At 44.5% G+C, this 14,454-nt stretch overlaps 1 protein-coding gene across 2 annotated transcripts in view; it reads right to left on the reverse strand.

The window, feature by feature from the left end:
- Positions 1-1,497: 1,497 nt before the first annotated feature.
- Positions 1,498-14,454, reverse strand: part of bmerb1 (bMERB domain containing 1) — a 59,490-nt gene continuing 46,533 nt past the window's right edge. The window contains exons 4-7 of one of the 2 annotated variants that reach the window (XM_033040290.1): positions 8,133-8,247; positions 5,105-5,187; positions 3,276-3,380; positions 2,744-2,855 (exon numbers count right to left, since the gene is read on the reverse strand). In XM_033040290.1, the coding sequence (XP_032896181.1) occupies positions 3,319-3,380; positions 5,105-5,187; positions 8,133-8,247 (260 nt within the window). In that variant the 3' untranslated portion in view covers positions 2,744-2,855; positions 3,276-3,318. Of the gene's footprint in view, positions 2,856-3,275; positions 3,381-5,104; positions 5,188-8,132; positions 8,248-14,454 lie in introns of both variants that reach the window. The other variant, XM_033040289.1, reaches the window with a different exon arrangement.

The raw sequence follows: 14,454 nt of genomic DNA on the forward strand, positions 1-14,454 counted from the left end.
AAGGAATAGCAGATGCTGGAACTTAGAGTAAAACACAAAGTACTGGAGTTATTCAACAGGTCAGGCAGCATCTCTGGAGGACATTAATAGATGACATTTCGGGTCGGGATACTTCTAGCTGACCAGAAATGTCCATGTCCTCGAGATGCTACTTTGCCCACTGAGATACTCCAGCACTCATGACATAAATGTAGATGGGTTGGTTAGTAAGTTTGTGGACAATTCCAAGATTGCTGGAGTTGTGGATAGTGAGGCTGCAGGATATAGATCAGTTAATGAAATGGGGAGAGAAATGGCAGATGGAGTTTAATTTGACCACGTGTCAGGAGCTGTACTTTGGGAGGTCGAATGCAAGAGGAAAGTGCACAGTTAATGGCATGACCCTTAACAACCATGTTGTACAGAGTGATCTTGGGGTTTGTGGGATATCAACACAGATTACAGAAGAAGTCAATGTCCTATCTACATTATTCAACATTCTTGATATCCTTTCATTGTCCTATCCATCTCTCCCCCACCCTTTAGACTTCAGAATGTAGAGGCGTAGTGCAGAAACAGGCTCTTTAGCCCAGCAGCAATGATCCCGTACATCAGTATGAATAAGGGTCTCCACCCAAAATGTCACCTATTCCTTTTCTCCAGAGATGCTGTCTGACCCACTGAGTTACTCCAGCTTTTTGTGTCTACCCTGTACACTAGCACTATCCTACACACACACACACAAAAGGGACAATTTACAATTTTATCGTAGCCAATTAACCTACAAACCTGCACGTCTTTGGAGTGTGGGTGGAAACCGGAGCACCCCAAGAAAACCCATGCGGTCACAGGGAGAACGTACAAACTCCATACAGACAGAACCCGTAGTCAGGATTTGAACCTGTCCCATGAGCGGTCGCATGCGGCGAGCGCGACCTAACGTGGTCACTGGAGCCGTACGGCCTTGCGGGGCCGGTCCCATTTCGATCGCCGGAGCCATATGGAGTTGTGCGAACATCACATCACGTGGGGCTCCGAAAAACTGACAGTGTTCAAAATTTCCGCGCGACAACGGCCTGCCGGCCCGCAGCTGCCTCGACGGCGTACGCACTGCCTCGACGGGCATATGCAGAGTCTCGACGCCGCACGCAGCGTCTTGACGCCGAACGTCATGCGCGTACTTCCCGCGGACTTGGCTCGAACTTCACGTCACTCACTCGGCTTCCGGTTTGGTCGTGCTTGCCGCATACTGTCGCATGCTTGTGTGACAGGCTCTTAAGGCAGCAACTCTACTGCTGTGCCAAGTTGATTAAACTGCAATTTAAAACTAATTTGTTTTCTCTTTTCCAGTTCTGAGTCTTTAACCAAAAACATGAACAAATATAGATGCTGCCTGACTGCTCAATGCATCCAACATTTTCTATTTTTATTTCAGATTTTCAACGTGTGCGACTTTTTTTTTCACACAACCAACATGAACACTGCATTTCCCCCTGCATAATAAAAAAAAGTCTCATACCCAAGCAAATAACTTTATTATATTCAAGATCTAAACACACAACTGTTTAATCACTTTTCGATAATTGTACATTTCATTAAAATAGACCTTCGAAATGGATAAAAGATTCAACATTAAATAATGACAAATATTAGAGAATTTGATAGCATTTAAATACAAGGACGACAATTAGTTGGGAGAGAGACAAAAGTTTATTTTCCTCTAAGTTCAGATGAGTGCACATATGCTTTAAACTTAGTTTTAGCATTGCCTGGTTCTGTCACATTTCATTAGCCCACCATCCTCTTTCTTGCCTTCTACAGCGAGTGCCTGACAGTAACCAGTTGCTTTTGTGCTGAGCATAGAAAGTGGTGCACAAAGGAAGGAAACAAACTTTTATTCAAACATAGCCAACAAGAATATAAATAAGAAATATAAATATTATTTGATCTAATTACGTACTTCAAAGAACGTGGGGAAGAAATTCAACTTTAACAGTGATCAACCTCCACCCAACTTTTGTCCCACCCAAAGATGAATATCTTTTCCGCAAACCCCAACTCTTGAATTCTTAGATCTTTTTATTTCAGAACTAACTTGCAAAGTTCTATCAATGCTGCTGCTCTATGACAGACACATCTCCATTTACCTTTATAGTACATTAACAATCCCCTAGTTATCAATAAGGAAACACTTGATTGTAACACAATAAGAACACATTTTAAAATATGATACGTCACAATCTCTACTTGGTCTCTACAGAAGAGAATTTGTCTCCAAGCATGTAAAGTCACTGAGTTTAAATTTGGTTACCTGACTTTCAGTAGTTGAATGTGCTCTTTCACGGCAAGTGTTGTAATTGTTTGGTGTCCCAAGCTGAAATGCCTGGCAGAATCTAGAGAATCGTATGAAATAAGCCTCGAAGATTTGTTCCATGAAAGCCCTGTAACATCCTATCAGTGTAGGTAGGAGGTTTTAGAAGTGGTGTGTGCATTGTGTCGTGTTTTTACCTCTGGAACAATTTCATAAACTACTTTGTTATCACACATGCCAGGTATAAAAAAAGTTCTTATTCTACCACTGGAAACAAGATGCGTTTTCCTTTTCAGCATGCAGAGTTTGTGATCCATGCATGAAGGGCAGACTCACTTCAATGCAGTGTTGTACCTCAGTATGGTATGGTCAGCTGTTCATCCAGCTTGGGTGCCAATCTCTTTCACAAACACTGAGAGACGAGATGCAAACATAATTAGCGGGAACTACATAATATTGCATTGCGTAGTTCCACAGCAATCTTTGATTAAGGCCATTCCAGCTTTGGCGACTGATGGTTTGTTTGGAGGAGGTTCATTAACAGCCGATATCTCTTTTGGTGTGTCTGCAATATTAAAATAATGAAAATAGTGGCATTTTATTTCAAGTACATAATCGGTTCCCATGTTTAAAAATAAAGCGAGCAACCTATGTTCACTAATGCCTCTGTCCCACTTAGGAAACCTGAATGGAAACCTCTGGAGAATTTGCGCCCCACCCAAGGTTTCCGTGCGGTTCCCGGAGGTTGCAGGTGGTGGAAGCAGGTAGGGAGACTGGCAAAAACCTCCGGGAACTGCACGGAAACCTTGAGTGGGGCACAAAGTCTCCGTAGGTTTCCGTTCAGGTTTCCTAAGTGGGACAGGGGCATTAGATTAGTAAAGTTAATAACTTTGTAGATGGCATAAAAATTGACAGAGCTCTTGGTAGTGAGAAAGGTAATCAAAGAATACAGCTGGATATTGATCACTTCTGCCAGCACACTCACCTGCTTGAAAGTACATTCTCATGTTGAACAATTCTTCCTTCACTCACTTTCTCCAAATTAAAGGTCCATTTAAATTGCATGGGCTTGAGCTCTGTCTGTCTCTTTCTGGAACCCATGGAACGGTTTTCGTTTCACTCCTACTCAGGCCAGTCAACTCTCTTTCCCACATATTGACAGCTTCCTCCACTCATATAGAACTCAAATGTCATTCTTTTTTATGCCAATTACCACCCTGCTTTCACTTTCACATTGTGCTATCTGACACTTCCTTGAGCAAAATTCAAAATGCTAGAGTAAGTTAGTGGGTCGGGTAGGATTAAGGAGGACATGGGCACATGGCGTTTCGGATCTCGACCTTCTGACCCAAAATGGCACCTAACCATATCCTCCATACATGCTGCCTGACCCACTGAGTTACTCCAGTACTTGTGCTTTGCACAAGATTCCAGCATCTGCAGTTCCATTTTTTCCCTAGATTTCTCTGACCATCTCAGGGGATAGACTTGCAGCCAATTGCAAGCCGACAGACTCCTCCAAGCTATCGCAGCTATATTTCCCCCGACCCTGCTCCCTGCAAGGACTCTGTTCCATTCTCCCAGGTCTTCTATCTCCATTTCATCTGTTTTGATGACGAGACTTTCCACACTCGTTCCTCTGAGACTTCTTCCATTTCCCATATCCTCCACCATAATTAACACGATCCCTTGACAGTATTTCTTATATTTCTTGCACCTTTGTTCTCACCGCTCTTCTGGCAAAGCAAGAATAATGTTCCTCTTGACCTCGCCATCCAGCCCACGGGTCAATTTCCTGTCTTATTCTCCCAGTCACTATATGTCCATGGTCTTCTGTGGTACTACAATGAAGTTCATTGTAAATTTGATATTGACTTTTGGCGGTGGCAAATTGACAGTTGCAGCCTTCAGAAATCAATATTTCCTCTCAGTCTTTATACTAGAACTGTCCAGTTCAGTGATAAAGTTACCCATCTGTGATGTTAACTCAGCATTTCTCTCTCCACAGACACTGCCCCACCTGTTGGCCACTTCCCGCATTCTCCTTCTGGTTTCAGGTTCAGCAACAGCTCTGACCAGCATTCCACATTGTTATCATATCCCTCTGCTTGTTATCATTCTCTGCAGTTCTTCTCATTAATCTATTAAGCAGCCAGCTCCATAAATATTGGAATCCCCTGAGCAATCCTGGCCTGACACTATCAGAGATATTCCCTTTGCCCTGGCTTTCCTCCCAGAATTGCAGCTGCCAGGTAATATATTTACATTAAAATATAGGCCAGCCCAGGACAATGTGCAGTTGAACCAGAGTATTTAACTCAACCATCCAGAAGTTGCTGCAAACAGAGTACCAACCCGGCAGAAGCTGCCTGCATCCCCGCAACATTGGCAAATCAATGCCACGGTCTCCTAAGAACCCAAGAGTAAATGACCTCTGCAACATAACACAATGACAAACTGACTTTGCCCTATCCTTTGTTTTAATGAACCCTTCCCCACTTTCTCTACCACATAAAACTCTCTTTCCCAGTTGTGAAGCAGGGTCTTCAGCCAACTCTGTCCCTCGCACCATAGATGCTGCCTGACCTGTTGCGTGTTTCCAACATATAGCAAGCAACATGGTTCAGGCAGTTTGGGCAACGCAAAGATTGCCAAGACCAGCTGATGATGCCAAGATCCCTTTGTCATACGATGAAATGAGGAGGAGCGAGGAAGGGGGCTTGGATGTCAGAAGAGTCTGGAATGAAAATCAATCAGTGACAATCAAAGGGTTAAAGCTGTTTTCAAAGTTGACTTGTTTTAATCTTGACTTACCCAGAGGTGCTTTAGTTACATGTTTTAGTGGTCTTAACTTTGACTGGAGGAATTCTTCCATTTCCTTGTCTTCTTCTCTTTCTCTGTGAGAATAAATTCCCACAAAATAGAATTAGAATAATTTTCTAGTCTAAAATATCAGACATGGGTCGTCCTTGATTTATGAATGTTTAATTTATTAAATGTTGTCATATTGCCATTGCATCTTTAGGATACACATCTTTTGATTTGCATCTAAGATGGTCATGCAAGAAAAGGAACTGAGGGAAATGAGTAACAATGCATTGAACCATAGCTGAATTACAAAAGAGGAGATGCTAGCAGTCTTAAACAATAATAATAAGAAGAATAAATTTATTTTTTATAGCACGTTTAAAAACAACTCACGTTGGCCAAAGTGCTTTGCATCAGTGCAGGTACTAATTTGATATATACAACGGTACACAGACCTAACAATTACAGCGCCCCCTCAGAGGGGCTCAAAAACGCTAGGGAGTAGAAATGGGTTTTGAGTTGTGACCTAAAGGAGTCGATGGTGGAGGCAGTTCTGATGAGGAGCAGGATGCTATTCCACAGTTTAGGTGCTGCAACTGGAATAGCGCGGTCACCCCTGAGCTTAAACCTAGACCCTGGGATAGTCAGTACCCCCAAGTCGGCTGACCTGAGGGACCTGCAGGTAGAATGGTGGGTTAGAAATGTTTTTATATGGGGGGAGGGCAAGCCCGTTAAGGGCTTTTTATATGAATAAGAGGAGCTTGAAGTTGATTCTATACCGTACTGGGAGCCAGTGGAGAGAGGCCAGAATCGGGGTGATGTGGTCCCTTTTACGGGTACCCGTCAGAAGTCTTGCTGCGACGTTTTGGACCAATTGCAGGTGGGACAGGGATGATTGGCTGATGCCAGTGTATAGGGAGTTGCAATAGTCAAGGCGGGAGAAGATGAATGCGTGGATGATTATTTCAAGGTCGTCGAATTTGAGGAATGATTTGATTTTAGCTATTGTACGAAGCTGGAAGAAACCAGGTTTTACCAGAGTTGACTTGCTTATCAAACTTTAATGCAGAGTCAAATATCACGCCAAGGTTTTTGACATGCGATTTGACTAAGGAGGTTAGGCTTCCAAGGCTGCCTGTTATTGTTTTGATGGGGTCGGAGGGGCTGAGTAGGATGACCTCAGACTTGCTCTCGTTAAGTTGGAGGAAGTTCTGAGCCATCCAACATTTTAAATCATCGAGGCAGTGCATGAGGCTGTTTAAATTAGACCGGTTGTTGGGTTTCATGGGGAGATAGAGCTGAGTATCATCTGCATAGAAGTGGAAAGAAATGCCGTGCCTTTGAAAGACTTGGCCGAGGTGGAGCATGTAGAGAGAGAAGAGAATGGGGCCTAGGATGGAGCCTTGTGGAACCCCGCAGAAAAGGCTAGCTGGGGAAGAGAAAGAATTGCCTATGTTGGTAGAGAAACTCCAGTTTTTTTAGGTAGGAAACAAACCAGCTCAGGGTAATACCATCAACACCAACCCCGTACCGGAGACGGTCAATTAGGATGGTATGGTCCACTGTATCAAATGCTGCGCTGAGGTCGAGAAGGAGCAGGATTGCACAGTCGCCGGAATCCATGGCGAGAACGAGGTTAAGGTGAATCTCCTCAGGTTCCGACCCAGCGTGTCCTTAGACTTTGTGGGGAAACTAGGGTCAGGTACAAGAACAAGCCAGGGATCACAGGTTGGTGAGCCTGACATATGTGTTGGGTAACATTGGAGAGGAATTTTAGGGACAGGATCTACCAACATTAGGACAGGCAAGGACTGATAATGGATAGTCAGCACAGCTTTGTGAAAGAGAAATTGTGTCTCTCAAATTTCCAAAAGGACCAAATGGCATGTTGTTTATATGGAGTTTAGCAAAAAAAGCCTAGGCCTTGGCCCCATGATAGACTAATCTGGAAGGTTATGTATTGATTTAATTCACCCATTAACATAAACAAGCCAGCATCAAATGTCATGAATGTTTTAATATTCGAGAAAAAGGTGCACACACTGTTTGTGCTGCATCCACCACCCGAAACCCATTTAGAAGATTGAGGGGGGATCTTATAGAAACTTACAACATTCTTAAGAGGTTGGACAGGCTAGATGCAGGAAGATTGTTCCCGATGTTGGGGAAGTCCAGAACAAGTTTAAGGATAAAGGGGAAATCTTTTAGGACTGAGATGAGAAAACAAAAATTTACACAGTGAGTGGTGAATCCCTGGAATTCTCTGCCACAGAATGTAGTTGAGGCCAGTTAATTGGCTATATTTAAGAGGGAGTTAGATGTGGCCCTTGTGGCTAAAGGGATCAGGGGGTATGGAGAGAAAGCAGGTACAGGATACTGAGTTGGATGATCAGCCATGATCATATTGAATGGCGGTGCAGGCTCGAAGGGCCGAATGGCCTACTCCTGCACCTATTTTCTATGTTTCTATGTTTTTATGTAACCTTCATTTCCTTCACCACGAGCACTGCTGGCTACTCCAGCGGTATTTCCCCAGTCTCCATCAGCAAGATGAACAAAGGTCCCTGTCACAACCGCCATATGTTCACAATCCTTCGTTGTCTCTGCATCCAAATCCTGGATCTCCCTATCCACTGAGGTTAGGGAGGGGAAGTATCTTCACCAAACCAACTGCAGTGGTTCACAAAGTTGCCACCACAAGGTTAATTAGGCATTGATAATAGACTCTGGCATTGTTCAGATCACATTTATTTTAATTTACTACTGCTAGTACTATAAATAAATTGAGCAATAATGAATTAATAATAATTAAAGGAGAAGAGTCTCAACCTGAAACATCACCTATTCATTTTCTCCAGTGATGCTGTCTGACCCACTGAGTTACTCCAGCTTTTTGTGTCTATCTTTAGAATTAAAGGAGAGTCATTACCAGCAGTGTTGTCAAGGAGACCAGTTCCATGCTCCTTTTATTCTACAAGTGGAGATTGAAATAGGTACGAAAAAAAGTCAATAAAATGAGTGACCATCAAATTACCTTAATCTCTCCACTTCTGCATCTTCAACCAGGAAGTCCCTTTTCTCCACCAATTTCTGGATTTTCTGGATCAGTATATCCTCCCTCTGTTTGTCCTCTTTGCCTTTATCCTTTTCTGAAAATAACATCGAAAGCAAGGTAATGTTAAGTAAAGACCAATCGATTTCACTCCGATTACACTCCCTCACCCTCAACAACTCCTTTGACTTCTCTCCAAGTTAAGGGTGTAGCCGTGGACACTGGCATGGGCCCCAGTTGTGCCTGTCTTTTACCGGTTACGTGGAACGTTCCTTCTTTCAGGCGGACACCGGCCCTCTCCCCGAACCCTTTCTCCACTACATTGACAACTGCATCTGGGGCTGCCTCCTACACCCATGCAGAACTCGTAGATTTCATTAACTTCATCACTAACGCCCACCCTGTTCTCAAATTCACCTGGTCTATCTCCGACACCACTCTCCCCATTCTTAATCTCTATGTCTCCACCACAGGGGACAGACTATCGACTAATCTTCTATCTATACATAACTCAAACTCTGACCTTCTGGTTTTGCGTTTATTTCTATTTGCGCAAAAACGGTACACTAGAGTGCTTCGATATTTCGCCACCACCATACTCACCATTCTCCTGTGCTACAAGGGCAACACGATTTGTTCCGATCGATGGTATATATTTAAAGTTATTAAGGTTTAAAAAAAATTTAAACCGCGCATGCGCAGATTGGTCTCCTCTCCTGTCAGTCGCCGGGACGGTGACGCCCCATCCCGCACCATCGCCGCACTGAATGGCCGGGTCCGCTGTCAGTCACGGGTGGCGCTCAGCGAGGAGAATATAAAGCTCCGCTGGCTAGAGCTGCATCTGGTGGTGAGCGGCCAAGCGGGCGAGCGGCCAAGCCCATTTTGCGCCCTCCGTCGGCCGCTTCGTCTGACCTGGGCTTCTACCCGCGAGGCCCCGGCCGGGCTTCTACGTGGCGCTTCAGGAGGCATCGAGACCGCGGCGGTGAGGCCTCGCCACGATGGGGCCGTGGTGGCAGTGGAACCTCATGGCAGCGGTGGGACCTCATTGCCGAATTTCAATATCCGTGGGGAAATCTATCTCTTCCTCTTTTTTCAGTTTTTTCCTGTCATGGCCGGTGGAGGAGGAGGGGGAATAGAGGGGGAGGAGGGGGAATAGAGGAAGAGGAGGGGGTGTGGGGGCAGTAGAGAGTGCGGAATAGAGGGAGATGAGGACTGGGAGAGGTGAGGAGGGATAGTGGGGGGATAAGGGGAGGTGAGGATTGGGGGAGAGGTGGGATAGAGGGATAGGAGGGGGGTAGAGAGGGGAGAGGAGTTATGGAGGGAGGGAGGAAGTGACTGAGGGTAGGGGAAAGGAGAGGGAGGGAGAGGTGAGGGAGTGATTGGGGGAGGGGAGGAGGAGAGGGGAAAGAAGCGGGAGGGTGAAGAGGAGGGGAAGGGAGTGCTGGAGAATGAGGGGAAATGAGCCGTGCCTGCGCTATGCATGCTGGTGGAATATTGCGCTGGGGGAACGGGTTACGTTGGGGGAACAAGTGAGTGGTGGAATATTGCGTTGGGGGGGGCAGATCCAATGGGTCTGCACTTAGTCTAGCATGTACTATAAAGCTACCACCTCCCACAGTTTTCTGGACTACACTCCCTCCCACCCTGCCTCTTGCAAAGATGCAATTTCGTACTCACTATTCCTCCATCTTCACCACATCTGCTTCCAGGCTGAGACGTTCTATTCTAGGAGATGTCCTCTTTAGTAAATGTGGGTTTTCCCCTTCTGTCATAGATGGATCCCTCACCTGTGTCTCCTCTTCAACTCTTAGTCCTGCCCTCGCTCCCCCTACCCGTGGACGGAACAGGGATAGAGTTCCCCTGGCCCTCACCTTTCACCCCACCGGCCTCCGCATCCAACACATAATTCTCCAACATTTCCATCAGCTCCAACATAATTTCACCTCCAGTCCCATCCCCACCTCTTTCTGCCTTCCACGAAGACTGCTCCCTTGGTTCACTCGTCCCTTCCCACCCAAACCATCCACATCCCAGGGACTTTCCCCTGCAACTGCAGGAGATGTAACACTTGTCCCTATACTTCCCCCTACATCACCTCCATCCAGGAACCCCAGCAGCCCTTCCAGATGAGACAGAGGTTCAGGTGCGCCTCCTCTAACCTCATCTACTGCATCAGGTGTTCAATATGCGGGCTCCAGTACATCGGCGAGACCAAGCGTAGAATCAATGACTATTTTGCTGGAGCCTTATACTTGGTCCTTCAAGGCCTACTGGGTCTCCCATCTTCTAACTATTTGAACTCCCCTACCCATTACCATACTGACCTTTCTGTCCTGGGCCTCCTCCATTGCCAGAGTGAAGCCACACGTGTACCAGTGGAACAGCACCTCATATTCTGCTAGGGTAGCTTACAACTCAATGATAGAAACAATGAATTCTCCAATTTTAGGTTAGTACCATCACCCCCCCCCCCCCCCATCCCCCCCCCCTTGTCTTTTAACCCCTTCCCTGCACTCCACCTGGACCCGCACCTATTTTTCCTCTCCCCCTCCCGTACATTCCTTCCTCCAGCTTCACAATTCACAATTCAATTGTTTTGTCTTTTCATCTTTGGCCTTTGTCCAACCACCTGTTGAAATCCCCCTTCACTTGTATCTACCTATTATTTGCCAGGCTTTGTCCTGCCCCTCCTCTCTTCCAGCTTTCTCTCACCCCCCCCCCAGCACAATCAGTCTGAAGATAGATCCTGACCCAAAACGTCACCTATCCACGTTCTGCACAGATGCTGTCTGACAAGCTGAGTTACTCCAGCACTTTGTGCCTTTTTTTGTAAAGCTGCATCTGCAGTTCCTTGTGCCTATTCCTGTGCTGTACTGTTCTATATTCTAACTAATTAATACAAGCTTTTACTGAATCAGCAGGAAGCTGAAATCCAGGGCACGATTTACATGCATGGCAGAAGTTGATTATCATGCCTGGAGCTGAATGAAACCTATTACCAACCAATTTATTAAAGTCAATGCCTGCATATTTCATATACTGCAATATGCATTACCATTCATCTACAATTCCTGCTTTGTTTTTATTTATATTTTGGATTTAAAACTGTATCTTCTAACAATCCTTTCAGGTCTTTGTAAGTATGGACGTGTTTTGAAATTTAAAAAGCTGGTACACGGTCTGCTTCTATTATTTTATTATTATTCCTCTATTGGCTACATTATATTGCCTTTGGCACTTCTGGTTTTAAAATCTGAGCCTTTGAGAACCGCTTAGTTTACTGAAATTGTCTGTTTTTTGCTAGATTTCTAGGATGTGTCTAATGCTCATAAGCATTGAAATGAAGTGAAAAGAACAAGGAACAGCCCAGCTATTAAAAACTGGACTTGAAACATATCCCTGTTTTAAACACCCATCCGAAAAGAAAGGGAAAATATAATCACATTTGACATAATACAAAATGAAAAAATTAAACAAAACATTTGAGGCTTTTATTTAGACTCTTTGAAAGAAGGGTCTGAAGAAGGGTCTCGACCCGAAACATCACCTATTCTTTTTCTCCAGAGATGCTGCCTGTCCTGCTGAGTTAATCCAGCATTGGCCCCATAGCAGAAGCGTCCACGTCGCGGGGCTGGAAACTGGAAATATCCCAAGCTAATTCTGCTACCACCATCATCTATTGCAACAAATGATGGCTCCCACTGATTGTCGCCGGAAGTTTGCGTCCTTTTCAGGGCGGGCGATGACAGCGATGTCATTATTTGAAACATGAAAGATGGACACGAAAGAAGAAGAAGACTCCAGCATTTTGTGTCTGTCTTCGGTTCAAACCAGCATCTGCAGTTCCTTCCTATACTTTGAAAGCTCTGGTGCTTAGACTGTGATATCACTGCATAAGTATTGTTTTGCTTCCAAGTTAATTTAATGCATTTTACAGATGATAATTTATCCTTTACATAAACATGGCAACAATATCTACTTCTGCTTATTAGTTAAAATATTTGAGTTCCTGAAGTGGAAAGTTTTACTAGACTGCTGGAAACCTGCAGATCCATTTTGTTATATTTAGATTTCCTGCGTAATCTTCTCTGGAGCATTAACTTTAGTTTCCAGGAATTGTTGCAGTCCCAGAAGTACAAAATGAGCCATGTACACTATAATCCCTTTTAAGTGCAAACATTATATTTGAAGATTCCAGGATCCTGTAATAGAAACCATCATGTAATAGGTAAATAATGTGGCTCCATTTATACCAGACCCTACAATGATTGCAGTACTTTTATGTTTCTCTCTCCATGGATGCTGCCTGACCTGGTAAATATTGGCAGCATTTTTACTTATGTTTTGCCATTAATTATTCTATGATCACAAATTATTCTATGATCACAAGTGTCTGAAGAAAGGTCTTGACCCGAAACATCACCCATTCCTTCTCTCCAGAGATGCTGCCTATAACCGCTGTGTTACCCCAGCATCTTCAGTTTAAACAAGCATCTGCAGTTCCTTCCTACTCATTCCTCCCAAGTGATGGGCATGTTTCACTTTTTCAAGGAGGTTTTAAGAACATCCTTGAATTGGTGCCTCCTTGCTCCTGGTATTCACTAACTGAGACTGACCTCAGAATGCAACGCCTGTATCAGTATGGTGAACAATTAGCCTGGTTATTCGAGATGGCTCTGAGCGGTTAGAGTCCCCATGCTGGGAAAGCTGGTTGGAGAGAGGCCACCCTCACTGAAATGGGCAGTGAAGTTGGAGGAGTTTGCATAAACACTGTTGGTGATAATACTCCAGTGTATTAAAGTATCCATTCCAGGTAATCCTTGTTTCAGAAGGAAACAGGGAGATAGGGATCAATTGCGGCCCTATAAACCAGAGGTTTTACACCAGCTTTGAGTTTGTGATCTTCAAATACTTAGGTTCTGACAGCCAAATATTATGCTGCAATATTGAAGGTGATGGTGAATTTCAATATCACTAACCAAGAACTACCTGGTAAGATTTTTTTTCGATCTCATCAGAGTCATTTAGAGTTGGGGTTTAAGTGAGTTTTGCAGATGTTTAGTGTAGAACTTCAGTATGCTTGAGTTAACACACCGACAATAACCTCAAATATATATCTGCACAAGCATTGTCTGTGTACCACAGGTTAATGTGAGGTTGGAGTGGCCAAGCTGATTCCAGTGTAACTTCTCTATCATGTGCTCAATATGTTGAGCAGCTTTTCTTATTTGTGTGTTACTTATTACAGCAAATCCAACTCCTTTGAATTTAATGAGTAGAATGGGTCAAAAGACTTTTGGTAATCAAGGTGATCAAGAGGATTGGAGTTATTGCAATCGATCTTACTCTGTCCTGGAAACTGGACAGACAGTGACATCCCCGTCAGTGTCCATAGACCGCTGATAACAAGGCCTTGGCTTCTTGCACACAGGTTCACTCTCAGATTCCATTACCTTCGATGGAATGAAACCAAAACAAATTAGAACATTTTGGCCTGTAACTGCTGTATGCAGGCATTGCATTGGCCTTTTGCCAATCTTCCAGTAACTCAATGGTGATTCCGGACTGCCTCTTAATGCTAGTGTTTTACTAATCTTTTCCTCGGTCCCCATCAATTATAAATAACAAAAAATAACTCTCAGGACCATGTTGAGTCCTGTCAGAGATGCTGCCTGTCCCGCTGAGTTACTCCAGCTTTTTGTGTCTGTCTTCGATTTAAATCAGAATCTGCAGATCCTTCCTGCACATAACTCCAGGGACACCCTGTGACAATTCTCCCACTCCCTGGGCTAATTTCACCTCTCTAATAAAGTGTTTCCACATTTCATTCCAATAAACAGGAAGTGGACAAAAATGCTGAAGAAACTCAGTGGGTGCGGCAGCATCTATGGAGCGAAGGAAATAGGCAACGTTTTGGGTCAAGACCCTTCTTCAGAAACGTTGCCTATTTCCTTTGCTCCATAGATGCTGCCGCACCTGCTGAGTTTCTCCAGCATTTTTGTCTACCTTCGATTTTCCAGGATCTGCAGTTCCTTCTTGGAGGATCAATAGAGGATTAATATAGGATTAGTGTAAACTAGTGTAAAATACAGCATGGAAACAGACACTTCAGCCCACCGACTCCCCTGTTCACACAAGTGCTATGTCATTCCACTTTCTCATCCACTCCCTACAAACAGAGTGAAAGAAGGGTCTCGACCCCGAACGTCACCCAAACGTTAACCAGTCCCTTTAGACCACAATACTCGTACTAGCCCTCCAGAAAGCCCCCCCACCACCCCCACCACCATCCACCGCCTGAAGC

The sequence above is a fragment of the Amblyraja radiata genome, chromosome 22 (genome assembly GCF_010909765.2).
Source record: "Amblyraja radiata isolate CabotCenter1 chromosome 22, sAmbRad1.1.pri, whole genome shotgun sequence".
NCBI lineage: Eukaryota > Metazoa > Chordata > Chondrichthyes > Rajiformes > Rajidae > Amblyraja > Amblyraja radiata.